This window comes from Psittacula echo (genome assembly GCF_963264785.1).
Source record: "Psittacula echo genome assembly, chromosome: 2".
NCBI lineage: Eukaryota > Metazoa > Chordata > Aves > Psittaciformes > Psittacidae > Psittacula > Psittacula echo.
The window spans coordinates 65,737,070-65,764,732 of NC_137737.1; the positions used below are offsets into that span (position 1 = coordinate 65,737,070).

The 27,663-nt window shown below is 38.0% G+C and overlaps 1 protein-coding gene across 1 annotated transcript; it reads right to left on the bottom strand.

The window, feature by feature from the left end:
* Positions 1 to 25,983, bottom strand: KDM1B (lysine demethylase 1B). Its single transcript, XM_080610373.1, has 21 exons — positions 25,959 to 25,983; positions 24,880 to 24,982; positions 23,953 to 24,077; positions 21,865 to 21,954; positions 20,969 to 21,080; positions 20,166 to 20,282; positions 19,382 to 19,420; positions 18,082 to 18,286; positions 16,852 to 17,036; positions 15,938 to 16,114; positions 14,947 to 15,021; positions 12,941 to 13,078; positions 11,443 to 11,614; positions 10,298 to 10,425; positions 8,742 to 8,873; positions 8,285 to 8,359; positions 7,276 to 7,392; positions 6,320 to 6,445; positions 4,896 to 5,018; positions 2,422 to 2,574; positions 1 to 1,508 (listed from the first exon to the last, which is right to left on the bottom strand). The coding sequence occupies exons 2-21, from the start codon at positions 24,967 to 24,969 to the stop codon at positions 1,425 to 1,427; spliced, it is 2,463 nt and encodes an 820-aa protein (XP_080466499.1). The 5' UTR covers positions 24,970 to 24,982; positions 25,959 to 25,983; the 3' UTR covers positions 1 to 1,424.
* Between the last annotated feature and the right edge of the window lie 1,680 nt (positions 25,984 to 27,663).

The window sequence follows — 27,663 nt, forward strand, 5'->3', positions numbered from 1 at the left end:
TTGTTTTTTTCCCAGCTTTATGAAAATAAGCATTGTAACTCAAAAGCTTGCTGTTATTCTTAAACAAAGAGATTAAAAAAAAGAAGAACCTATGCATGAGAATAGATGAGGGGGAAGAGAACAAGTGCTTGCTTTTAGAAGTCAGGAGATTTGTGCAGTAGTTAGAGGAAAGGCGTGAGGGAAGATATCTAAAAGTTGGGTTACATTTTTCTTTAATACTGTTTTAGTGGAACAGTATTACAACAGAGATCCTGGTTATGTCTGTCTTACTTCTATTGAAAAACACTTCATTTCCTTCCCTGTCCCATGGAAAAGCTTAGATGCTTAGGCCTTACTGAATTACACCCTCCACCCTCAAGATGTTTTTAATAATACTTTAATCATGAAAGTAAAACGAAGAAGAAAAAAAAAAACTTCAAGTCAAAGTGCAAGCCACCTTGTTTCAGCCCTTCATGAAAGTGTTACTGTTTTTCCTCATTCATCTTCACTTATTTTTTAAATATAAAAGCTGAATGAGCCTTTAGGAACTTAGAGTCCTTCATCCCCAACTGTGCACTCATATCAGTAGATAGTTTCTCTACTCAGCCCAAATTTAATTTGGAAGTTTGTTTTCAAAATACTCTTAGAGGTAAGAGTGTTTTTAAGCTGTCCTATTCCTACATGATTAGAAGCACTAAGCAAATATGCACTTAGCCTATTATTGTAATAAGAATTTATCTGAATAAGTAGCAGAAATACTTTAAATTTCTTTAAAGTAATGTAAATGTTAATTTTTCAAGTTCTGTTAGCTACAACAACCTTTTTATGATTGCACTGTAAACTGTTCCAGCTGTCTGATTTAAAGGAACAAACTTAATATTCCAAAGCCCACTTTGTGGAGGCTAAGAATATGAAAAATATTATAGAAAAGGTTATTGATTCCAAGTGGAAAAAGTTGAGTTCCTTCCTACAATAATTCTAGAATTTGTCTAGGCTCTTCAGGCTTTGGGGAGGAAACTGGAACTCCTATGAGCATAATCAACCTGAGAAGCACAGTTAGCAGAAAATTCCTATCATTACTAACTGCCAGCATTTTTAATGTTGTATATTAACTTGGTTTTAATCTGACCTTCTGAAATGAAGGCTCACAATAGCATGACTCAAGCTGTACAGAAGAGGATGCTTAATAGAAGTTCCATTAGTTAAGTTGTGGCCAGAGATTCCAGTGTCACTCTTGCCAGTAATACCTTAGAATCCCTATTAATATCAGGGCTTAGAAGGAGGGGAAGTGAGAGGGCTAGGGAGAAAGAGGAAAAGGAAGATTTTATCTTCAGGTACCATACACTATTTAAGTACCACTTAGGGAAAAGGCAGCAATAGGAAACTTGAAGATAGTTTTACCCACAGAAAACAAAAATATATCTATAAACACAAAATTTCAATACTTAAAATGCTGCTATTTTGCTCGCTTCTCGAACTCCACTCAGGTAAGCTCCTGTGACAGTCTGAGGAAAGTGCCTATTTGTGGCCTGTATTTAAACAAACAAAGTTATTTTTTTCCAAAACTATTAGAAGATAGAATTTCAGTTTATAATATCAATTTTATTTTCCTTAATCATACACAAACATTTTTAAAAGCCATGGAAAACTTCTTAGAAAGGATTTAGGAGGAAATATTTAAGATTTTAGCTACTTCAAAATTTGCAAGCAAGTCAACTAGCAAAAGCAGTAGTCTGTTTTGGCATCTGCACGTTAGTGAGGCAGGTAAGTTCTGATCCAGTGTAGAATGGACCTATACCATCAGCAGCATGCATTTGTTATGTTACCCACAAATGGAGTAATAGACAATTTGACTGAAGATACAGGTGGATTATATAGTCTTGTCATGTTCTGCACTTACAGTTTACATGGTTGACTCCTGGCCTGAAATAGTTGACAGACTTTCCATGCCAAATAATGTTAATAAAAAGGATTGAGTCAAAAATCAAAAAATGTTAGAATTGTAGAACCACAGAATGGCTTGGGTTGGAAAGGACCTTAAGATCATCTAGTTCCAAGCCCCCTGCCACAAGCAGGGATGCCTCACACTAGACCATGGCACCCAAGGTTCTGTCCAAGCTGGCCTTGAACACTGCCAGTGTTGGAGCATTTACCACTTCTTTGGGCAACTTGTTCCAATGCCTCACCACCCTCACAGTAAAGAACTTCTTTCTTTTATCTATTCTGATCATCCCCTGTTTAAGTTTAAACCCATCACCCCTTGTCCTATCACTACTCTGATGACAGTAGTAGTATCACTGTTTCCTGATGAAAAGTTAGCATATTTGTGTAGCACAATATTTATGTGCTACCTCTAGATTAATGGTGTTGGTTAGCAAAAGATGATCTTTCACAAGAAATAGTTCCCCAATAACTGTAATCAACATTAACAGAGATACTTACCTCACCAGCAAAAAATATTTTTCCTTGTATGTCTTCAGCTATAATGTCATAAGCTTCACCGCTGCCCCCTGTTTTCACAAAGCTATATGCCATCTGGAGCCAAGGGTCTTTGCTCCACTGAGTAACAAAAAACTTCACTGGGTCAGGAACCTCCTGCAAAACCAAAATGGAATTTATTCACTGCAAAGAAAAGCCCAGAATTGCTTTGCTGCTTCTTATAAACAGTTCCTTGTCATCTTTAGAATATGTAGCATGATTACTATACAGATTAGATTACATTTCAGAATTAAATTCCAATTATCTTTATTACAGTACTAACCACAAAGATAATTTTATTTGCTAGACGTGCCTGATGCCCAAAACATCACAGCTGCACTGTTTTGAATGCAACAAATCTGGGTACTACATGAGGGGGGGGAAAAATTTCTCAGAATAGACAGATACTCTTGCAAACAGGTAAAATACCAGTTATCAGCATTAGTCTTCCAATATCTGAAGGTGGCCTTGGAGGGGGACTGCTGGAGAGGGACTCTTCATCAGGGACTGTAGCAATAGCACAAGGGGTAATGGGTTCAAACTAAAACAGGAGAACTTCAGGATAGATAAAGAGGAAGAAGTTCTTTACTGTGAGGGTGGTGAGGTACTGGAACATGTTGTCCAAAGAAGCGGTAAGTGCTCCATTCCTGGCAGTGCTCAAGACTAGGTTCAATAGAGACTTGGGCAACATGATCTAGTGTGAGGCGTCCCTAGCTGTGGCAGGGCAGTTGGAACTAGATTATCTTAAGGTCCTTTCCAACCCTTCCTATTCTAGGATTCAACACATTTGTATATGTAATGTAAGCATTTTCTATCTTGGTAAGGCATGGTGCTTTGCTACTTCTAGTTGTTAAATATCAAATGGTAATCTTCATTTTGGAGATAATTTTATTCCAGTGGAGAAATAACATTACTTATTTAAGAACAGAAAATGAGCTGGCTTGAAAACCAGGTTCAAGGAGAAATCAAAAAAAACAACCCATAAAGTCAAGAGTGTCTATAGCAAAACCATGACAGTAATACTGGGTATTCTTTGTCACATTGCAGCATAAAAATTGCACATAATTCTACCAAAAAGAGCCTGGATAACAATTGTTTGAAGGCTTAGTCAACTACAACTGCATCTTACAATTGAGGAGCTTGTGACAGGTAAACAGAAGCACCTCTGGTTTCCTCCTACACAACATCTGGTATCAACAAATAGACTGCTCCATTTAGGTAGCAAATGAGAGACTAAAGCTCAAGTAATTAAGACAACAGCTAACCAAGTGCGGCAAGTTTCATGGACAACCCAGAAGAAGTTCTTGTACACCCCTGGAAGCTATCTTGCCTTTGAAAATCACACTCTGTTGTGGACAGATGATTGAAATTCACAACTGCTATAAATCATGGAGATGGGCATGAAAATCATTCTTCTAGACCAGAGCATCACCACAACCAAAGACCTGTTTGCTGTCTCTGCATTCTCATGAGATCACAGTAGCAGGTATGTGGACTTAGATTGCATGTGATTCTGGTAACTGTAAAGCTATCACCAAATGTATGTTTTCTAGGAAAAGTCAAGCTTTCAGATAACAAAGTTCTTACAAGATCATTAATCCTAACATCTCAAGTAAACCTTGAGAGATCACCCATGAACATCAGCACAAGCATTCCTTGGGATCCAACTGCTCTAAGTAATTTAAATTAAGGCATTACTGTCTATAGAGTGGAATGCAAGTAACATTGCTGAGTGATAGTCTTCTGCTTGCCCCAGGTTTCTGCAAGGTTCCTGTTAGTTTTTATTGTAATGATGAGCTGGGGGGGGGTGGAGGGGTGGGGAGCGGGAAGTAGAAATTTCTATCTTACGGTTTTTTTACAGTCAGGATGCGAGGCCCTTGATAAATCATTCTACCTGTACCTCCATCCCAAGACAGCTCAGGAAGGGTTGTTTCTTATTACAAGAGTAAGGGATCTGTTTTGAGGGGCATTGTATTTTTAGTTGCTTTTTACATAAGAGGTGAGGAAATAATAATCTATCTTAAAGCTTTTATGATGTATTGTAAGCAGTGATGACAAAAATACCCCCACCCAACTACCTCTTAGAAAAAGTGACAGCTAAGAAAGAAGCATATTTATGTTACCTGCCTAAAGTACTGATTTTAATTAATTTGCCTTTCTAAAAATGCTTTGAAGGGTGATAGCTCATTTCTGGTTTTCAATTCATTACCATTTTCCTTCAGAAAGATCTAAGATGTTTCAATTCACATTTTTCACACAAGAGACCAAACATTGTGGTTTTAAGTGTGTCTCAAAGGAAGCATATTCCCTCAAACTGATAAGAAAGGAAAAATAGTTTTAAACATCAAAGGTTCTTTTATACATCATGAAGTAATAAGAGCAAAAGCTTTATGTCTGTTGGCAAGTTAATTCATCTCTTAATAAGAGTCTTCTTTTACCTGTTCCTTAAACAGCTCTCGAAGTACAGTCATACACTGTTGTAGTACTTGTTTATCATCTAAATTCTTAACAGTTGCCACAGCATCTCCAGTGACCACTGACATTAAAATGCTTTCTTTGCCCTAAAAACAAGACATTAACATATGAGATCATTTTGAAATTAATAGGCTAGTATTTCTTGAAGAGTCCCTTTTAATTGGTATTGACAGAGAGATTCTCAGCTACCAAGCAACTTTTGTTCTAGAGGAAAGTGAGTTTAATTCCTTAGAATAAAGACTGCATATTCTACAGTATTTAAGCTCAATTTACTAACATCCTTTGATGTCTTGTTCACAGATCTGTGTTACAGTCGGCCCCATTTACAACTTGCTGAATTAATTGAAAACTTCCTATTTACCTACTTAAAAGCTACATCAAAACATTTGACATTTATGGTGTTATTCTTTATGAGAAACCTCTTGAGCTCCAGTTCTGTGCCAAAATTCTACCTCAACTGGATTCCAGTTTCAAAAGGTGGTAATAAGAAGAATCTATTTAAATACTAGTTAGATACATTTTGGATTAGGCAAATACTAAGTTCTTACCAGGAGATTTTGTCCCAGTTCTTCTAGCAAAGAATAGCTATCAGGCAAATTAAAAATTGTATCTAGTGTCTCTGGACAGCACCAGCACATTAAACCTCATGTAGAATGAACTTAAGTATTGAAAACTTCTGTTTAAGGGAAGTCACGTACAGGTACAGAGAGCATAGTAATGTCTTCACAGGATTGCTTCCTTTTGGAGTAAGCCATAAGTTTACAAAATGGCCTTTTAACTGCAGCCAAGTAGTAAACAGCAGTTGTAAAAACATAAAAAGGTAAGATAAATATGTGTCGTGTCTGCTTGGAACTGGCAGGGAAAAGAAACATTATGTCAATGCACTGGTTTGAATTTGTTTTGCAATTCATGAGTTTGGGACTAATCCTACAGACCTCAGTTTTATAAAAAGCCTAGCGTTGGTTTTTTCTTCTGCTATTCCACATAGCTATTCAGGCTAGTGCAAGTCATTAACTGTTAATAAATCAGCATGATCTTTTTAACAGGATTTTTAACTAATTTAAATAAGGGAACAGAAGTCCTAAACTGGAAGTGACTGGTAGGCTTTGTCCCATATTAGTACATCTATAGTCAGGTATTAACAGAATTTTTTGAGAATAAAAGTATTAACTTGCTTGTATATTATTTTGTATCCAAAAGTAAGAAAACATTCCCATTTATTACAAAGTATCAATCAGATTTTGCTTGATAAATAACACTGCTTTCCCTTCTTTTGACAGTTGCAGGGATGGGGGGAAGAAAACATTTGTTGTTCAGTAATTATCGCACCTAGATTCCACACTGAATTTCTGAAAGGCCAACAGAAAATACAGTTAGCACATGATACCTCTGGATCCATGTCATAGAAAATGCTGAAGAGCCCACGCTGGCTGGAATTGGGTGGAACGTGACCAAAAAAATCAGCTCCTTGAATTTTACTGTCCCAGAATCTGTAAGGAAACTGCAAGGCAATCTAGAGAGAGAGAGAGATGAAATTAAAGTGTTTCATATCACAAAATTTAAAACTGGATATGGTATATATTCTTCTTCTAATTCTTTGTCCCTTTTTCACTAAGAGACACCCAGTTCTGTGAGAGGGTCTCAACAAAGAATATGTGGGTCTGTTCTCCAAGAGGGACAGGGAAGAGGAAAAGATGCTAGTCTCACAAATTGCACATGCACAGACTGTCAATTCACTATGGAAAATGCTCAAGAAATTCAGCAGAATTTTTAAAAACTTAATGTAGAACTTGGTGATCCCAAGTTCTGTGGTTTCTGAACCTTGACTTGAAATGTCAACATTGTTACAGTGGTGTTCCCGGCATTACTTCTGTTACTGTTTTGTTCTAAGCAGACATCTGTGATCTTACTAGGGATCATTTCAGGAGAAGCTGTATTTGCACTAGGAAAGGGTAGAAGATTTTACGCTGGTCAAATACACAACTTTCAGTATTCTTCTGAAATAGCTTATGTATTTATTAGGTCAAAAGGACCTAGAATAAGCACATTATTTGAATTTTGGAAGATTTAAGACCATCATGAAGGCTTGCTGAGAATTAAACCTAAAATGTTTAAGTTGTGAAATGATTCTGCAAACAATTTCTTTAAAAAGCCCATTAAGTTTGGAAATCTAAGAAAGAGAAATACATGTGATCCCCAATAGCATTTTGCTCTTCTAGGCTAGTGTATACAAGTAAAACCAAATACATAATAATTCCTGAGGAATACGCAGCAAAGGCAACAGGGACAAAGCAGCTGGTGTTTCTATGAAAAGAAAATTAAATATAATCTGAAATTACTTACCTTCTCAATGACTCCTGCTCCCAAACTATTAATGGCTTTAATTTTTTTTTCTGACAGGGGAGGATTAAACTGAATGGCATTTTTCTGAAGAAGGGCCAGTGGTACAGTCACTAATACCTGAAAGAAATAATTACAACAGTAGCAAAAAATACTGCACTTAAGCCTTGCAGCATTATCTTGACTATCTTGGATTATCCTTGTAGGATGCAGCATAATACTCACCAGACATCTTTTGAGCAGTGTCTAGTTTTACTCCCCATTAATGAGAAACTCATGACTTACATTCAGGAGAGAACAGGTCCTACAGTTCACTCTATTTAAGTTGTACTCTGTTGACTTGTTTGTAGCAGAGTGGGTAACCATGCTACTAATTTTAATACCTCCCACAAATTATAATCAGTGGCTCTCAGATTAACAAAACTGCCCTTTTTGAAAGGAGAGAGAAGATGGTCTTTGCTTTCTTTTTTCTTCCTTCACAGATCCCTTCTCTTTAAAATATGCTCAGTAACACTGTTGATGTCAATCCAGTCTTGATCAAATTTATGTATAATTTTAAAAATCACTAAAGGCTAAATTACACAGCATGAAGCCAGTGGGGATACAAAGAAATACAAGTTGTCAAGTCCTGCATGCCAAAGGGAAAAATTTTAATAGGGCAGATTCACTGGCTAAATGGGGTAAAGCTGAGCAGGGAACAGAACCAGAAAACATAACTGTCACTTCAAAGACCAGATAAAAAAATCTATTTGCTTCACATTTTTATTACTAACTTTATAGTGTTTAGTTCTTCAAATTAACTAGTACTCAAAACTCAAGCATGCTCAATGAAAAATAAGCTCTAGGACATCCAAATATGGGTCACTAAAGTATATAGTGTTTTCATCTTTGTGGGAAGAAATTGGACTAAATAAGTCTTCTGAGAGGGAAGGAAAAAAAAGAAAAAAGGACTGTGCTGTGGTCAGTATTGAATATTCAATATTTAATATTAATCTTGAAGCATATTAGGTACCTTTTGTGTTGTCCACACTGTTCCATCTGCAGTAGTGACCTGTACTTCCTCACCAGAATAGTCAACAGTGTGTACCTGTCGAGAGTCAAATTGAAGAAAGTTATACGACAAAAATATACATATGCGATGCAAATTCAGACAATAGCAAATATAGCACCAGTCTGAAAACTAGGAATTGAAGAGCAAACGTTTTCCAAGAAATATTGAAAGAAAAAAATAGCCTCCATGGAAGCTGAAAACAAAACTCATAGTGATTGTAACATATAAGCTCATCATAATATAACATTTAAGTACTGATAGTCCTCAAAGAGGATTTCCAGAAATCGTGAAATTGTCCTCTCTTTATTATTAAAGGCAAGTCGAAATAATCAGGCACATATTTGTCGGGTCCAAAAGAATACTTGTGTGCTTCAAAGCAATCCCAGACAGGCACCACATCAACGTTTTCCAGACTTACTGGGAAATTCAGCCGGATGTCCAGCCCTTCTGCCAATTTATTAATCACAGTAGAATATCCCACAGTTAGAAGAGTGTGATCTCCAGCAAACTGTGCAAAAAATTCATTGTGGTCCCATGAGCGTGCAGATACCTGTGGATAGAACATAACTAGCTGTGTTTACTGGTGAGGTGACATGGCTGCTATCAAAAGTCCCACAGTTTAGAAGAAGCCACCCTCATTCCCTTCACGACTGGAAAAAACAAAAAGTGTATCACCAGAATGTATGGCAACACTGACAAAACCAAACAGCTTGTTTAGCTAAGGGCACTGTACAACATATGAATTGCTAGATTAAGAAATGTCGTAATGAGTTGGTCAATAGCAGGTACTTTATAGATCTGCTTAGCAGAGAAAACAAGGAAAGCAGTACAAAATTTCAGGTGATTTCAGCATATTTATTCTGCTTTTCTGTCTCTAGCAAAGAAATCAGATTTTACAGTCCTAAAACTTCAAATAAAAATGGAAATATTTTATTTCCGAACATGAAGAGAAAAATGAGATACCGAAAGATCTCAGTGGAAATTTTCTGTCACTTCAGAGGTTCCTCCATGATATCTTTCATTGACCTCCCCCACCCCTGCAAACTCATAGTACAAAAGTGGTGATTGCTTAGTGCAAATATCACTAAGCAATAAAAAAATTGGGAAACAATTCTCAAACTGCTATTCAGATGCCAGTTCCTATCACTGCAGTTGCATTTACTTCATATTTTGATTTTAAAATTGAAGGTAAGATAGATTTTAACATTTTTCTTATTTCCTTGGGTGTTTATGAAGTGTGAAAGCTTGACACATCGAACTGTTTTCCACTGACTGCCCACGGTCTTGCAGATTTTTATTATGTTATGTGCTTCTCAGGTCAGATTTGTGCACCTGCACAGATCAGTCAGCTGTCCCACTACAATTGACTCTAAACATCTTTAACCCAAGCAACAGGACTGAGTAAATAATGCAGTGAAAACAACATCATACTTTGATATCAATTTCCTGAATCTGCTTGATTAAAACTGAAGTTGCAAGGAAAGCCAAGTATCACGTAGGCAACAGAATACCTAGGAGTGCTCAACTGGGGCCCACCATCAGGGTGTTGGCACACTTCAGAAGTTAAATGCATTTATTCTCAAGATACCTAGCAAGGTAGAGAAATACCTCAGTTTTTAAACACAGAACTGAGAAGAAGTCACAGACAACATCTGAGGAGGAGTAACTCTCCTGTGAATCCTACCACCCACTATCTCGGCAAGATGTCCTACTCCACTGCACCATCTACTCTCAACTTCCATGTTAAGGAGGATCTCACTGGAAGTATGTCATGAACTCCCGACAGATTACCTAAGGCAGCGCTGTAGTCTGTGTCTCAATGCTTTTAACGAACATGTTTGGGACACAGGAAGTTTAAGGGTAGCTGATCCTTTCTTTGGGACCATGGGATGGATCAGATGATTTATCAATGTTGCTTCCAACCCTATTTCCTGTGAAGCTCAACCACATCAGAACACAGCTGCCAAAACTCACCTGAGAGAGGTTGCTGCCACAGGCATACTCCAAATTACTGAGATGGAACTGTAATACTTTTTCTTCAAGCTCACTGAACTGGATACCAGACTCCTGAATAAAGGCTTTATAGATCTCTTGTATTTTTTCTGTGAAAGAATATGTTTAAAACAAGGATATATCATGATTCGTCAAAAGTCCTGCTACATTTCAATATGCTGTTCTCTGGATCACAAGGTTTTCATGCTTATTGCTATTTTGCACCCAGATGTTTTTCTTCACATAGGAAAAAAAAAAAAAAAAAGGCAAGAACTTTCTGGTGATAAACAACTTTGTTGTTTGATCACAGGTTTCCCTAGTAAATGGGAAGCTTTAGGGTAAAATAGAGGTTAAAATGATTTCAAAGAAAATAAGAAAAGAAACACTGCGACAGCACAGCTGGGCTAGCCAATTGAGACAAGATTTAAATTAATTGTTTAGCTATCATCAATATACAGTAGAAGATATTTCAAGGAAAATACACTGTAAGATAATGGAGAATCCTTGCAAATAAATCCTTGCTTAATTTTTACAAAACCAAAAAAGCTGAGGAATTTAATCCAGAGTTCACTGAAGAACATAGGAGCTGCTAATTCTGTCTTACAGAATCCAGCTGGAAAGATCTGGAAAGCAGACATTTCTGAGCAAGTTTTAGTTGTTGTTGTTGTTGAATGTGCTTGCATGCTGTAAGTGTGGTGGGAGGCGTTACCAATGGAGATGGGAAAATTCTTGCCAGCAGAAGGCTTTAATCTTTCTAAAAAATAGCCTGATTAATCAAAAAGTGTAAGAGTTGTCGATAACTATGGCCTGCTTCAGCAAGGAACATATCCTTTTAACTGCTAGTGCCACTAGTTACACTGAAAAAGCTACCTCATGAAAACAAGATACTACATCAGAAGTCACACAGTACTATAAAAGCTTACCAATTAGACTTCCTTAGAAGTTACAAGTGACATTTTGGTCTGTGTGTATATGATAGTCCTCCACAGAGCCAGGTTATCACTGTTGGATTTAAGGTCAGATGTATATCCATACACTTCTAAAAATGTCTGCTGTAAAAGCCAATTTAATATAAAAGTCTATGAACACAGCCAACATCTTCACTTTGCAATACCTCTCCTACTTACCACCAAGAGGAACATCTTGATGTTGAGTTTTATCTTTTCTCCACTCAGAGACGACATCTAGGATGGCATTGAAATGAAAGTCCATACGTTTATCAATGGTGGGATCTGTTATTCTTCCACCTTCTTGGATCAAGTCACATTTCTCCCCTAGTTTGTGCATTTTAATGCCAAGCTTAAGAAAAAGACATTTTATTGCTTTTTAAGTATTGAAAAACTGCAGTGCGTACCCTGCTCAAATTTAAAGTAAGGTAAATCCCTCAGATTTAAGCGATACCACTTAAAAAATGTCCATAACTTTAGATAATTAGTCAGACTAACTCAAACTTTCATTGTCCTAAAACTGGAATACCAACAATTTTTCATTCCATTGATTTTTCAGCTTTTCCGCCCCTCATCCATCCTTTCTTTATCAGGGATTTCCAGAAACCTTATCTACAACTTTCCTCTCAGGCCAGGGGCTGGTATAGAAATGTTGGATCTGGTCATCAAACAGCTATTAAAATAATTTCCCAGAATTTTCTTCTGCCTGATGCCCAAATAGTTCCCTGCATTCAGGAACTGACAGGATGTTTCTTGCTAATTACCTCCAATTTTATTAACAAGCAAGCAAAGAAAGAAATTATTTGGAATTAAACCGTCTAGAGTACCTTGCTCTACTTGTCCAACTTGTATCAAACACACAACAGAACTAAATCAGAATAAAGATGTTTTTATCTTCTACAGTCTAAAGAAAACAGCAAATAAAGCACTGACTTCTTCCTAGGGCCCTGTTACATAAGGGTGCACTCCAGTTTTTCACATGTCCTCACAACTCTCTAGGCTGCTGGTCACCACCGCAGATCCATTCTCAAGATAGAGTTGTACTTTGAATGAAAGACAATATCAAATGACCACAAAGGGATAGGCAGCCAGGATATTCAGAAGCCATTGCTCCTCACCTCATAACTAAAACATGACACTATAGAGCACTATACAGTTAAAACAGCATGGGCTGGATTTGCAAGCCTCTCTGAACAAAATCCATACTCTGGTTCCACTTGGAGATACTCAGCTTCCTGCTCAAAAACACCCAAATGAAACAAAACAAAAATCTAACTGTACTGTTTAGATTAGTAGCTGTTGGACATAATCATCTTAACTTGTGTGGAATTGAACTAGAAATACAGAGGCTGAGCAAAGGCAAGCCCATCACAGAAGTATGTATTATGACAACATAGCAATAGCCTCTGACAGCAAATCCTTTCCAGAAAAAGGGAAAAAGCGGTTTCTTCTGGTTCTGAAGCTGGAGGATTTCTTTACATAACGTATCATTCTACAGCCCTTCTTTGTTCCCAGCTCTTATCAAAGATGCAATAGCAACATGGAGTTTACTTACACCACACAACAGTGTTTTAATCGTACCATGAAAATGGACTCCCACCCTTATCCAGCCACTCAAACCTGGCTTTAATGACAGTTTTTCACTAGTGATAATGCATGACCACTGCAGGGAACCCACTTGCTCACACATTAGTGCCATTGGGTTGTTGACACATCCATTGACGATTTGGGCACCTCTTCCAACAGTGACTCCTTTGAATGTCTTATCATCCCATACTCGGCCACCAATTCTGTCTTTAGCTTCCAGGATAATGACCTGTGACACAATGCAGCTTAGTAAATGGTAAGATTTGATTACATTAAACAAACTCCAGAGCAAAGGAGAAAATGAAACACAAAAAAACTCCAAGCAATCCAGCAGTGCTAATAATCTTTATTTTCATTTGTGGATATTGTCCATTTATGCATTTAAATTGTCTTTGAAAGGTTACCCTTCAGTATATACACATATAAAATAATAGTTAATTTAAGAAATTACCCTAACAAAAATAGGCTTAAGATGTATTCAGGGCATCTCAAAATTGGATTTAAGGCTATTTTTATATATGTTTAAGTGCTGGAGGCTATTAAGCACAGTGATCTGGGTGCAGTGTCCATCTGAGGAAGTTCATTCATCTTCTGGAGGAATTTAATCCTGGATTATTCCAAGAAAACCCCATTCTCATGTATTTCCACCATTCATACTCATTCAGCATCCGCTGCCTGTCAGACACGGGATACTGTACTAGGTAGGTATTTGACTGATTATGTTTACACCTACTTATGTTTTTATTTTTAGAGAAACATCATCTCTCCAGAGCAGTAGAATGCAACAGTGTGTGTGTATATATATATATATATATATGACGTATCATATATTTTAAACAAGGTCTTGCCAGTTGATATTTATGTATTTTACTGCAGGATAGCTTTCCAAAAGACTTGGTGTACAGAAAGCTTGTACTTCAATTTGCTATTCAGCAACCAAAGAATGAGATAATGGGCCTATAGGATTCAGGGAGTCATAAATATATGAACATATAAATATGTCAATCTGGAAAGTCAGATGCTTATTCATTTCCTTAAACATCAGCTTTGCAAACGCTTCATATGTAAAAAGTCCCATAGAATGTACAATTATGTCAACATGTAAATATTGTGAGATCACACTGTCAAATATGAGAAAGGCAAAATACATAAAATTTGCTTGGTTTTAATAAGCAACAAGGAAGTACAGTAAAGTGCACAAAGGAAAGAAAATTTCACTTCATTTAAACAGCCATTATTATCTACAGTCCCATTTTCTGGACATGATTATCTCCCCTGTATGAATATCTCCCCTATTCTCCCAAACCAAGCCTTTGTAAAATATTCACTGTGTGCTTTGCTGAATTTTAGGTACCAATAAATGCTGTTTTAAACCAGCAGATTTACTCAATAAGCTTCTAGATTTTACAAATTATCCTGGGTTCAGCAGTAGCAGTCATTTTTCTCCTTCTTAGTAGCTGGTGCAGCGCTGTGTTTTTGACTCTCAGCCTGGGAACAGCATTAACACCGATGTTTTTAGTTGTTGCTCAGTAATGTTTAGTCTGACCAAGGACTTTCTCAGTCTCATGCTCTGCCAGGGAGGAGGGGAAGCCAGGAGGAAGCAGAGACAGGACACCTGACCCAAACTAGCCAAAGAGGTATTCCATACCACAGCACGTCATGCCCAGTATATAAACTGGGGGCAGTTACCCGGAAGGGCTAGATCACTGCTCGGATCCGGCTGGGTATCAGTCTGTGGGTGGTGAGCAATTGTATTCTCTTCCCTTGTTATTTCCCTTATCATTATTATTATTGGTGGTAGCTGTAGTGGTTTGTGTTATACCTTAGTTACTGGACTGTTATTATCTCAGCCTGTGGGAGTTACATTCTTTCAATTATCCTCCCCATCCCTCCAGGAGCTGGGGGGGGGGAGTGAGCAAGTGGCTGCGTGGTTCTGATTTACCAGCTGGGCTTAAACCACGACACAAATTAAGATACTCTCTACATAAATGTCTGTAACAAGAATGTAATTATTATTTTTTCTTTCATTTTAATGAGCAACACTTCCAAAGCAGAGGAAGTCTAATTTTTTAAGTAATGTACTCTAAAGTTTCATACCTTAATTCCAAAGTTGTGCAGCTGTCGGGCTGCTGCTAATCCTGCTGCACCAGCCCCAACAATAATGACAGATTTCTAAAAAACAAAAGAATACTTATATAACTAAAAATAGAGCTAGAATAGAAATTATCATTGCACACTTATTTTTCTTCTTGCTAAAGTTAAAAATACCTGTAGGTTTCAGAAGTCTAGGCTCTCTTGTCCTCTAAAGTAATCAGTGATAACTTTTAAAGATGACAGTGCATTTAATATAGAGAAAAGATAAATTGTAGCTTTGAAAATAGTTACAGCTTTTAAGGACTTTAAAAGCAGATGTCTCAATTTCTTTTAACGGAAACAGCTGAAGTTATCAGCCAAGTAAGAAAAATCTAACTGAAGTTATCAGACAAGAAACATGCTTACTTTGTCATGATGTCAGTCACAGATTGGGTTGAGCAGTAAAGACTATTTCATAAATTAAAAACATACAAATATGCTTTTCAAACATAAAGCAACTTGCAATTTCTAGCAGATATTCCAGAATGCATTAATTAATTTGATAATTAATATGTGCTGTCAAGCAAATTGTAGTCATAAACGTGTACCCTTTAATCATAGTTCTTGCAAACCAACATGGAATAGGAGTTTCCTCACATATGGAAGCAGAGGTGTATTGTAAGGTTAAGCCATGAGAAGAACATAACAGTATTGTGTATTTTTCACACAGTTCCCATCCACCCGAAAAGCTCATAGGAAGTACAAATACATAAATTCCATAAACTTTAGTGGAAACGAAAACATTGCTGTGAACAGTCCGATGCCTATAGTTTCCAGAACTATTGAAGACAGATGAGAACCATGTGAAAAACATGCAATGTGTTTGCTTTTAGATGTAATTTTACCTATTCCAGTTGTTTGTGCAAATGAGAAAAAAATCCAGAACCAAAAACTTATGACATGTGCCACGTAGTTTTATAGCACTAATAATGTAGGGATTACTACAGCAACTTACATTGTGGTATTCTTTAGGAAGAAGATACTGGTCGGGACTGACTGACAAAATCCCTGTATTAATTAGCCCTTTCCTTGTCATAAAGTAAAGTATCCTCTCCATTTCATGTACACAGCGAATACGCACAAGCCCCCGAACAATGATGTGATGGATACATTTTTGAGGGGTAAGAGCCTCCTGCAAAGGAGAAACAAAGAAAGTTGATTTTCTAATATTCAATTTTTTAATGCATTCACATCATATTTAACCTGTAAACCAGGTGGTAAAAATTAATCATGAATCAGGCTTTTGAGAGCATTTTAAAAGCAAGTTGTGTGGAAGTTTCTTTCTAGCCAGCTGTACTCAGTAAAAATTTATTAAGCTAGATTAACTTGGAATAAAAGCAAATGAGTCTACTAGACATTCTCACAAGCTCCATGGTGTGCTCCATTACTATAGGAATTGAAATGCATCCCTGATTGCAAAATTAATCTACCTGGTGGCAATGCTCACAATGACTTTCCAGTAAAATCTATTCCAAAATGGCATTCCAGCTAAAAATAGATCTATATCCAAAACCTTCATATAAATACAGACAGCAGTATCTGAAAGCTTCCGTATGTGAAGTTCCAGTAATTCCATTGAAGGCAGTGTCACAGAGTTAGCATAAGTAAAGACTATCCCTGACCAACAGTCATATGAAAAAAAGAAAATCATAAAGTACCCACAAATACTGTTTAAAAGTTAATAGCTGGGTCCTCTCTGTAGAGTCTCAATACTTTCAAAACTTTTGTATGTTACTGCAAAAGAAGCTCCAAGGCATTAAAAATAAAAATTAGTAAAAAAAACAAAGCCACCAAACATCCAAGAAGAGAGTCCGCATCCCCGAAAAGTAGCTATTTTTTGTAAACAAATTAACTATTAGCATCTCTTACCTTACAGTTTGTATACCACAGAGCCAAAATCAGGTTTCTCAAAGCCAAGTACATGGTGGGGTCTCGTGAATATTCTGGGAACTCATAGAGCTCATCCAGTTCCATAACATCTGGCCTCACACAAAGTGCTTTCCCACATTCATTGGGCTGGTAAAAAGGCTGGAAATACTTGTTCATGCCTGCAACTGTATAAAGACACGGCATGAACCAGTCATATTCTGATATATCTTCACCACATCCTTTTCCCTCTTAAGATGATCCATTGACATCAGACAGAAAAATAAGTAACAAAGATTTCCAGCCTCTAGCCACCTTCAGAATGAAATTGCTGTTCCCTCTCCTACGCTCTAGGCTGTGCAATATTAATTATTGTCCTGCTACCTGATAGGTATGTCTTGGACCTATCAGAGCTTAAGTTTTGTCAGAGAAACAGTATGAGCCCTCAGATACCATGATGAGTCCAACAAGGAACAGGATCTAAACTCGAGTCTAAGGTTCATCACTGTACAGGCTCATGCAGTACTCTGAAACCCTTCAGCTTCAACTCACAGTACTGCCCAGAGCGGACAGTAACTAAGAGTAATCATTTTCCACATGGAGTATTGGTAGCAACGAAGTTTTCCATTTGTTAAGCAGATAAATATCTGTTGAATAGATGAACAGATTTATCTTCAGCACATAAGGAGAGCAGAGCCTGGTAAGACAACACAGAAGCTTAACTTCCCTCAAAGCACTCTCTCCGAGATGGGTACTGGAATCCTGAATTACCTTTCTCTGTACATTTTCTAGCAAAAAAATGAACAGAATCTGAGTGCCTTAAGAAGTCACATCCTTTTCTCCAAAGCCTCAAAGATCCACAATACCAAAACTAGCAGAACTGTGGTTTGTTTTGATGAATCTTCATTTCCTTAAGAACACAATCTCACAATCTTTAAGTACCCACATGTTAATTTCCTATTTCTATAAACAAACGACAAGTGGTAAACAAAAAGCCTATGCAGTCTCTACTTACTCCCTAAAGAAAAGCCATACAAAATGTATTACCTTTACCTTACAAAACATGTAAATTGCATCAAAGAAATACAGAGGCAGTTACACAGAGAGTGTGTATCAGTGCTGAGAACAGAACCAGTATTTCCAATCAGGAGCATTATGCATCTTATAAGCTCAGTTATAAGACAAAATTTATCACACCTACTTAAGCAACAGAGCCCTGCAAATGGCCCTTACCAGTCAAATTAGGCACGCTCTTTAAGTGCTCTAACTTCACAAGGTTGGATTCACCAGGTAACCGATTGGTGCTGGTACAGGATGGACTCATGCCCACGCAGTCAGGATAATATGCAGCTAGAAAGGGAGCTGCCACACTGTCTTTCAGCAAGGGAGGGAGTATGAGCATGGAGTACCACCAATGGTCTGAAACTTCAGCCACTCTCTGGCCAAGCGGAGAAGTGAAGGAAAGAGGGGAGAAGAGAACATGTCAGTACTTTGAAAACGTTGGAAAAATGAACCAATTCCCCCCTCCCTCCAAAACTGAGTCAAATAAGCACTAAAGTACCAGTCTCTGAATTGTAAGTTATAAAGACCTTTTCTCTCCCTCTTTCCCCTTCCTCAGCCTGACACAGAAAACCGGTAGCATTAATCCCTTCCTCAGAAATGGAGGTGAAACTTCACAAACTCCACATCCACGTGGAATGCAAACAGATGAGACATGCCATGACAACACATCTATGCCTTATCACGCCCTTTATAAAATATCCACAGGCTTTTATTCATCCACAAGTCTGAATTTAGGAAAGTCTACGCCAACTGATCAATTTAATTTAGTTTCTGCTATCCGCTTCAAAGACCTCCTAAAACCCTAAAAAACACTAATGATTCAGCCTTTATTTACGAGTCAAACATACATTAAGGAAACAAACCACAAAGCGTCTACAAGAGACAACAACGAACTTAAACGTGTTTCCTGGGATAGAGGTACCTCAGGTACACTTGTCAACATTGGCTTACTGAACATCAGATGATACTATATCTGAAATGCAGGGTTACGTGATCATAAACCCATTGAAATACCAACATACATCAAGTCTAGTCTTGTGTTATGAAGGAGAAGAGAAAGAAAACATGTTCTGATGTTCTCTTGCAGTCTTTAGAAAGAGGAGACTAGCCTGACTAAAACTAGAAACCACCTGGAAGACAGGAAAATTTTAGGATGGGGAATTCTATTTGAAAGCTGGCAACTGAAGACTGGCCTTGATCAAAAATGAGAATTAGGAGTAAAACTTAAATCACAGGGCACAGCTCAAAGACACCACGAATCACCTGAAAGCTAATTGTTATGGTAGGGCTGAAGAGGAGAAAGATGAGAAAGTAAAAGGCTCTGTTGCAAATAGTGTCTGACAATTTCCTGAGCAAAATGCATAAATACTGCCACAATTGCCCAAAAGACCAAGAAAATTAAAGAAATATGCCTTGGTTTAAGAATGCTTTCATATTCTAGAACAAATGAGGAGGAACAGTCAGTACTTACCAAGTCCTCAGGCATGGAACACTGGTCTGAGCCCTCACCCTGAAAAAAAACCGAACAGTATCATAGCTATTCTTAAGCTGTACAACAAAAATTAAACGTAAAACAAAGTAATTTGTCTATGGCATAGTTTTTTAAAGTGTTGGTATTAGCCTTCTGTAACAAAGATGATTATGTTAGTCAAAAATAGAGTAACACATACATAATTAAAAAACTCAGACCATAAATTAGAAACAGGCCAGAAAATGTTTCTCATTTGTTAAGTTAGTTTCTATTGATCAGACATTAAAATATACATTCTATTCCATGAAATGAAGTGGAACACTGAAACAAACAAATGAAGGAAAAAAAAAAAAAGGAACTTTATAGAAAAATTATTTCACATTTTCCAAAGACTCTTCCAGTCTTGACTATAAAGGAGAGTTTCTCATTTATTTTAAGAGTATCAAGATTCAAGATTAAATGTTGACCCTTCAAAATTTCATGTGGTCAGTCTTCTCATGTTACATTTTTAACTATATAGATTCTATGGTACTATAAGGGCTTCTCCAAATTTCAGGACTTAATTTCATGCCGCAGCTGAGAGTTTTCATGTAAAGCCCCACGACAGACTTGCTAGAAATGAATTAGAGCTTATTGAGCATGTGGGCCTGTTACCATGCAGCTCTCCAGGCCATCAATCATTTTGACATTAGAAACATTAAGCAGCAAAAGAGAAGTTAATGTCTGCAAACAAGAAATATCAACTTGTTTTTAGTTTCAGTATGAGCAAATTCTTCTGTGTTACCTTGGTGGAATTGTTCAGTTTCATACCACATCTGTAGGTTTTTGCTATTTGTGGTGTCAGCTGGATTTCCTTTGTCAGCTGACGCCATTTACCACAGTCTGACTTCGTGCACTGCACCTACAAGTCAGAAAACAAACATGTTTTTACTTGTTGCTGCCTGATTACAGATAAGATTAATGAAGCATAACTAACCAGTTAGAAAGAAGAGAGATGTGAGACAGCCATCAAATGCAATTGTTAAATTCGTTCTCATGTAATTCTCAGGTCGGGTACAGAAACCTTGTGCCCATCTCCAGTAAGATGGAATTTCTCCACAGAACCTAACTTTGAAATTAATTCAACACCCAGTTACAGTCTTCAGTGAGTTTTGCAAGCATTATTGCAAAAACACATTGTTCACCACTTCAAAAACAAAATCCCCAACAACAATATTCCTTGCATTCCAATCTCTCTTCTTCTGCTCTTTACCAGGGAATTAAAAAAATCTGGTTTGGAAGTCTTTAACACTTGTACTTTCTTATAGCTCCCTTTTCTCTGCCAAGTCTTACGCTACCTGAACATCACACATCTAAGCTGCCACTCACTGAAAAGTGACCAAAGGTTGTCCTTTGTGGGGGTGTGGAGATCAGCGACGTAAGAGCTGATCAGAATTATTATCTTGAGCTTTTCCAGAGTACTCTAATACTAGAAAACCCCTACAAAAAAACTCAGCAGACCTGCTGCTTGAACATACAATATCAGAAACTCACATCGGAACATCACATTGAAATATATCCTATTAAATAAATCACCCTCCATCTTACCCAGTACGGAAGCTGTTGATCAGCCATGAAGGCTTTTGGACTGGGCTCACTTTTACCATTACTTGTCCAAATCCTTTTCCAGGCAGTATATTTCTCATAACCATCTTTATGGCTAAGAAGAAAGAGAAAAGAGCAAACAGTCAGAAAACCAATTATCTAGTTAATTTTAAGCAACAGCAGTTACTCTAAACATTTTCTGTAAGGACAGAGAAATAAGGCTATATACAGTCCTATATTTTTCCTATTAAAAAAGGAGAGTCATGGTTCTTAGGACAGCAGTAAGTTGCATTCTGAGCAGTATGTCTTTTTGACCATGAGCACACTTCCTGGTATCTAAGGCCTGGGCTGAGTCACAGGTACTGCTGAGCACATTAACATGTGAAAGTCTTGGCAGAGCCGGACTGGACTTGACTCCCTCTCAAATGGGAAGGAGCTTGGAGCTGCATGCACTCTGTGAGCCTGGCCAGTCTTTATGGCCACTGAAGTGCAAGAGTAAAATCTGCTCACTGATTTGATATTACAGAGAGGCAAGGTCTCCTGAAATCACACTGTAAGGTGAATTTGCTTTATAAAGGAAAATAGATTTACTTAAAACTGTTCTCCTTTTTCAAATTTTCTGACATTGTTTTAGAAAATGACAAAAGCTTCAGGAGAACTGTATACACAAACCAGCCTGCCTAAAGTAACCACTTTATTCATGCTGCTGTGTTTAAGTTGATGATTAGTCCATAAAACACCTGCAGTTTTAGCACCAATATTTAAGTTTTACTTTGAATAAAGCAAGCACAGAGGAGAAGTCTTTGTTTTATGTTTATGTATGTGATGTTTCACCAGTTGAAACGACTGCCAAATTTTAGTAAGTACTGAAAAAGCACAACTTTAATTGGCAAATCTACCTTCGGTAATAGTGGTCGAAACATTCATTGCAGAAGTGTTCCCCACAGGAAAGATGATACCATCTAGATGTATACCCATTTTTAGCACATCTGTAACACAGGAGACATAGAAATAGATTTATGATACATTTAGGGGGGAAAAAAAATCAAATCTTCTTTTGACAGTAGCACATTCTAGAATGTGAACAAAACATTCAGGACAAGCCAGGGCTTTATGTTACATTCATGAAGGCTGACTCGCACAAGGCACTGAAGTCATACGAACAACAATAAGATCATTTCAATTGTCTCAAACATTTCCATTTTCCAAACTAAGCAACACCAGAGGCAATAGAGGCAAAACGTACACAATGTGCAGTTTTATAGCTGGACTGCCTTCCAGCAACCTCCTGCTAACAATGGTCAGCTGAGCCTGCCTTAATACCCTTTAAGCAGACGTTTCCTGAACATGAAATACATTTGCTCTTATGGTATGTGCTGTGACACACTAAGCGTTTTACAAATTTATAAGACAACAAAGTCCCTCTCCATGGGAACTTACAGTTCCTTTGTTCCATTTTGTTCTGTATTAGGGCAGGGGTGGGAGGTATCATTTAAATTAGTATTTTCCTTGTACATGTGATCAATTCATTCATAAATCATTGTAACATCCCATCCCCAGAACAACTGACAAAACCGTAACAGCAAATCTGAACACAAAACAGATGTTGCTTATTTTTTTCACATGACTGAGTTGCCTGCGATTTTAACCCAATGAGAAAACCCTCAGGAAGCAGTTACACATTCTGGGCATTTATTCTTTATTACTCTCAGATAGAAATATCCATTAACAAAATTATCCATTAAATTATCCATTTATTTTATTATCATTAAAATATCCATTAAATTATCCATTTTAGTGTGAGGTGTCCCTGCCTATGGCAGGGGGGTTGGAACTAGATGATTTTAAGTTCCTTTCCAGCCCTAACTATTCTATGGTTCTATAACAAAGATTATATTCATCAGTCTTCACTTAGAAAACTCTCATTAAACTCTATGAAATGTTTCAAGATAAATGCACGAGGTAAAAGGCACGAGGTAAAAAGCAGTGCCGTAACCTACTAACTGAAATAGCTAGCCACGAAATGATCTCATTTCAAATAAAAATGTTGAACGTATGTACTTGGGGGAGCAGGAGGGGTAGAAATCAAAATATTAAGATAACAATTCAAAAAGATGACTAAGCACTATCTATTGTTTCCTTAATAAAAACAAAATCGCCAACGCTGATCTCTCAGGTGCTCTTTTCTCCTACAACTCTCTTACGTAACTGCCAAAACACTTGGTTTTCCTATGCCAACATCCAGAATATATCGACCTCCTGCCACCAAAGAACAATCCACACAGAAATGAAGCACTGAATTATATCATTGGGAAATAAACAAAACAAGGAAAGTTTGTCTCAGTTAAGGAAGAACGGAGGAATGCTATATAATTACCCTCTGCCTACTGCATAATTAGGTCTAACATGTTGCTTATTATAGATACATGTTGCCAGCATCTCAGTCCTGCCAGGGTCAGAATGCAAACGCACTTGTACACAGAAGCCATGAACAACTCAAAAACAAATTGTTCAACCAAGTGTGACTGTCTCCAAAGACCTAAAATTTCAAGGTCAGAATCTCACTTCAGACTGCAAAGCATGCCAACAAGAACGGTAAAGACTTTCTGCAGTAAATGATGGTTTCATTTTCCATCTTGAAAGCAAGTTCAGGTTTCTCAGATTACGCTAATACACTCTCAGTTTCACAGAAGCAAGGCATGTTCCAGAAGACACCACTAATAACATAAATAAATGTATTCTAAAGATATTCTGTATCTGAATGGGCAACTTGCATAGCGGAAAGTTATCCACAACAGGAATAACTTGTGACACTCTCCTGGCATCTTAAGACTCCTATAAGAACCTTTCTTAAGACTCCTATAAGAACTTTTGATTCTCCCTCTACATTTAGAAATAAAGGGATTTTTCAGAATATAGTTGGGATCCTATATTTCAGCTGCAAGTTTAGAAAAGCCTATGGAATATGCGTATAAAAAGAAACAAACCTTTCAGCTGCACTTGCAAAGCAAACAGGACATGTTGCAGTGCATCCAGCTTTTTCACACTTTCTATATTTCTTCTCTGATGCTTCATCATCATCATCTGCTGCTTCAGCCGCTTTCTTCTTCACCTAATAAAGAACAGCTGAAATCTGACCAGAATTGACACCAATGCATCTTCTAGAAGATGGCATTTGGAGAGTTCTGCAGCTTGTGAGTAGCATCAAATGGTTAAAATGATATTATGAAAATGTTTGTATCCATTGTGAAATAGCTGCCGCATGAAACAGCTGTCAAACTAGGTCAGGTTTTCTACCCAAAAAAAAAATAAAATAACCAGCAAGGCTGGAAATATCATTTAAAGCTAAAAATGTCCTCCCTTAGTCTAGCTGATCCGGTGGAGAAATTATAAGCAAAGCTTCCAGTTTAAATCATATTTTAAGCTCCATCACATGCTAATGAGTCAAGCCTCATCATCCATTCTGTTTCTCCTTCGGAAAATCTCTTCTTCACATACTTACTGATTTTAATTAGTGGCAATCTTATCTGCGCCTCAAATAAAATACTAGCGTAGGCTTGCGGCTTTTTTCTTGACTCCAGATATAAAGCTATATACCAAATGTCTCTTCTGGGCCTCAAAGGTACTGTGTATTGTGTTGATTTAGGCCTCATCTGGATGAGCAGACAGTTTTGTCTGGCTATACAGAAATCCGTGGCTGTATTTTTAACACATCCAGTATTTACAGGTTACATTAAGCATTTTTCTTTTCTGAATATTGTTCACAAATGGTACACTTCGCCTACTTATTCACAGAATTAGTAATTCTCCCTTTCTCTGGTTAACTACTCTAAGTCCCAGCTTACCCACAATGAAGCCCACTTGCTTTATAAATGCCAAAAGAAAGTAAAAAAATACCAGAGCGTGAACGATACCTGTCTTCCAGAACTCCTCAGAGGAAGGTTGTCTGGAGACTGGTCGGCAGAACATGCCTTTTTTTTCGTTCGTACCCTTCCAGTTGACATTGTATTATTAGATCTGCAAAAAAAGGTAGGCAGTCATTTAAAATAAATAAATACATACATAAATACATAAAATTACTTGACTTTGCAGAGCTGTCTAATCACCTGGGCACTATGGCCACTCATAATACTACTTTAGTCTTAATACTACTTTCTTACCTAAGTAAGAATGTTTAGCTTGCCTGTTAATTCAGGAAGAAAATGAGAATGAGGTTTTATGGAAAGGAACAATACTAGTATTTTAAACTAAATTTGGAGTTAAGATTAGATCCTTGAGTACATCCTGACAGGCTGTTCCAGATCAGCATATCCTGGATTTCAATAATCCGATTGGCATTACGTGCAGACCTGGACTGGAATTTGGGTTGGCACAGTGAATAGACGTCAGCTCATAATGCACACATTGAAATACCGCTCTGAGTAATGCTCGTCCTGCTAGCTACTGATTTATTGGTAGCAAGAGATTTGCACTGCAAAGCACTTTTCCAATCAGAGTACCAAAGAGATCTTTAATATCAAGTGAACAAACAGTTCCAAGACTTGCACACCCTCCTATGAAAGTACATCAGAATTTAAAGGCTAAACTTCAGTTGCATTGCAATTATAGGAGATTAGAATATTAAAAATAAATAAAAATCAATAAAATAAAAGGTTTAAGCCACAAAAGAGCTCTATAGCTGACTGCTGTCTTCCACTACATCGCTGGGAACATGAAAAAGACCACAGTTTATCATGTAAGCTGCAAAGCATGAAGTATGAGAAAGTATGGCCCAGAAATATGAAAGCATATTTAAAATGGTATTATCAAAGGCATTCTTTTCACAGAGAGTAAAACACAAAGAAAGAGAGCCCAGAACAATTAAATGTAAATATGCTCCAGCACCTACCGAAAGGAAGTGGAAATAAAACCCTTATACTACAGTGCTGCACCGTGAATGTTAACTTGTGGTAATAGAGATCAGTTTGTAATTTTTAATTTAAAAAAAAATTACATTTGAGACTTCTCAATTCTCTGTTTCAGGCTGCAACTTCCTTGTTCAAGCTGACAGTGATGGACATGGTAGCAGTAGCTTCATTCAGGGATTCTGCTAAAAGTAAAGGTAATGGAAGGAGAGAATGGGCATTTTTACAAAGTTTCAAATCAAGCTGATGCAAATCAAGTAAATTGGTGCTGCATTCTCCTCTCAAGCTGTAAGAAACTGATTTGGGAGGCAAAGGGAAATCACATGATGATATCCACCTAAGTGAAAAGTTAGTTCGGACAGCCCAATGCACAAAATAACTTTCTTTTTTGTAGCCCTCCTCCCCCTGCCCCCCTCCCCACTTATAACTAATTAGAGGGAGGGGAAAAAAAAACATTAAGGCAATCTTTAATGCCTTTAAAAAAACCCAAAACCATCACTGCACCATTACTGACCACTGTATGGGCGTGGATGAGGTTGGAGAGTAGAAAAAGGAAAACCAACCAGTTTCATTTACATAAGATTTGCCTACACTGCTGCGTAACACCCAAGGAAATGGTGGCTGTTTCCCACCCCCACCCTGGGAGCTTTCCTTCTGGATCAGTGGCACAACAGTCAGTATCTCTCTGTACTACCTTGGCTTCTGACACTAGGTCATTGTTCCTACATGCTGATGCCTTTACAGTCAGAGGCTACAAACTACCTTAACGCTGAGCAAGGCACCAGGCGACTCATTTTGGCAACTACCAGGTGATCACAGTATGCTGCCACTGTGAGGCCCTTTATAAGAGAAGGTAAAAGGACCTGGTAGCAGTTTCACTGTGTATACAGGGGTAGAAAAAGAAAAGGTGGCAGTTATCGTTCACTAAGAAGTTTGGTGAACGTATTTAAGATTGAGAGAGGCCTCCCATTTTGAAAGGCAGAAGCCAGTCATACAGGATCACAAACATATTTTTGCTGTAAGCACTATGGGAGTTGGGGTGAAAGAGAGAAAAAGAGATCAGCTCATGCATGTAAATGTAAGAAAGGCCATTACTTCCAGTTGTATCCCCATCTTCTCCCCACTTCCCTTCCTATAACAACACCCCCTAAAAAACCACAAATTTTTAAAGAACAAGCAAACATTGCTTACCTGACTCTGCATCCTATAAACATGAACTTACTGGCTGAGAAAATAGGCCCTTTAAAGGGGGACAGAGAAATGCATAATATGCTGTCGTGTTCTGTAACATTTCATCTGCCTGTAACGCATAGCCTGTACGGGAAAGCTCTGTGAGGTTCCCCTGTGCAGTAACAGCAAGTTTGTCTTTGGGGGGAAAAAAAAAGGGGAGGGCAGAGGGGGCATAAAAAGAAATCACACACTGACACAGGGAGGAAACGAGAGCAACCTGACACAGAAGGGGAGGTGGGACCACGAACGCGCACACCTCTGAGACTCGCCCCCGAGGGGCCGGCGCTGCCTGGGGCTGACAGCCGACAATCCCCTTCCCCTCCCCTCTCACCTCCCGCGGCCGCCCCCGGTCCAGTGGTGTGACAGCCGCGAGCGAGGTCCCCAGGGGGAGTCCCCGGTGAAGGGCTGTCGCCGGCGGGGATGTCACCAGAGGCAGTCGGGGGCTCCCCGCGGAAGGCGCACACACGGCGGCAGAGGAAAGCGCTTGCGGCGACGCCGCCTGGCACTCACCTCGGGGCCGGGTCATTCAGGGACCGGAGACCACATTCAAGCGTGTCCGCGACA

What these genes read in the sequence shown, in the direction of transcription:
- KDM1B (XM_080610373.1), bottom strand. Translation starts at nt 24,969, where the DNA reads ATGTCAACTGGAAGGGTACGAACGAAAAAAAAGGCATGTTCTGCCGAC. An exon ending in GAGCGTGCCTAATTTGACTG is followed by an intron (nt 17,037 to 18,081) that starts GTAAGGGCCATT and finishes GTCTTTATACAG; the next exon opens with TTGCAGGCATGAACAAGTAT. An exon ending in ACATCCGGCTGAATTTCCCA is followed by an intron (nt 8,360 to 8,741) that starts GTAAGTCTGGAA and finishes GACTCTCGACAG; the next exon opens with GTACACACTGTTGACTATTC.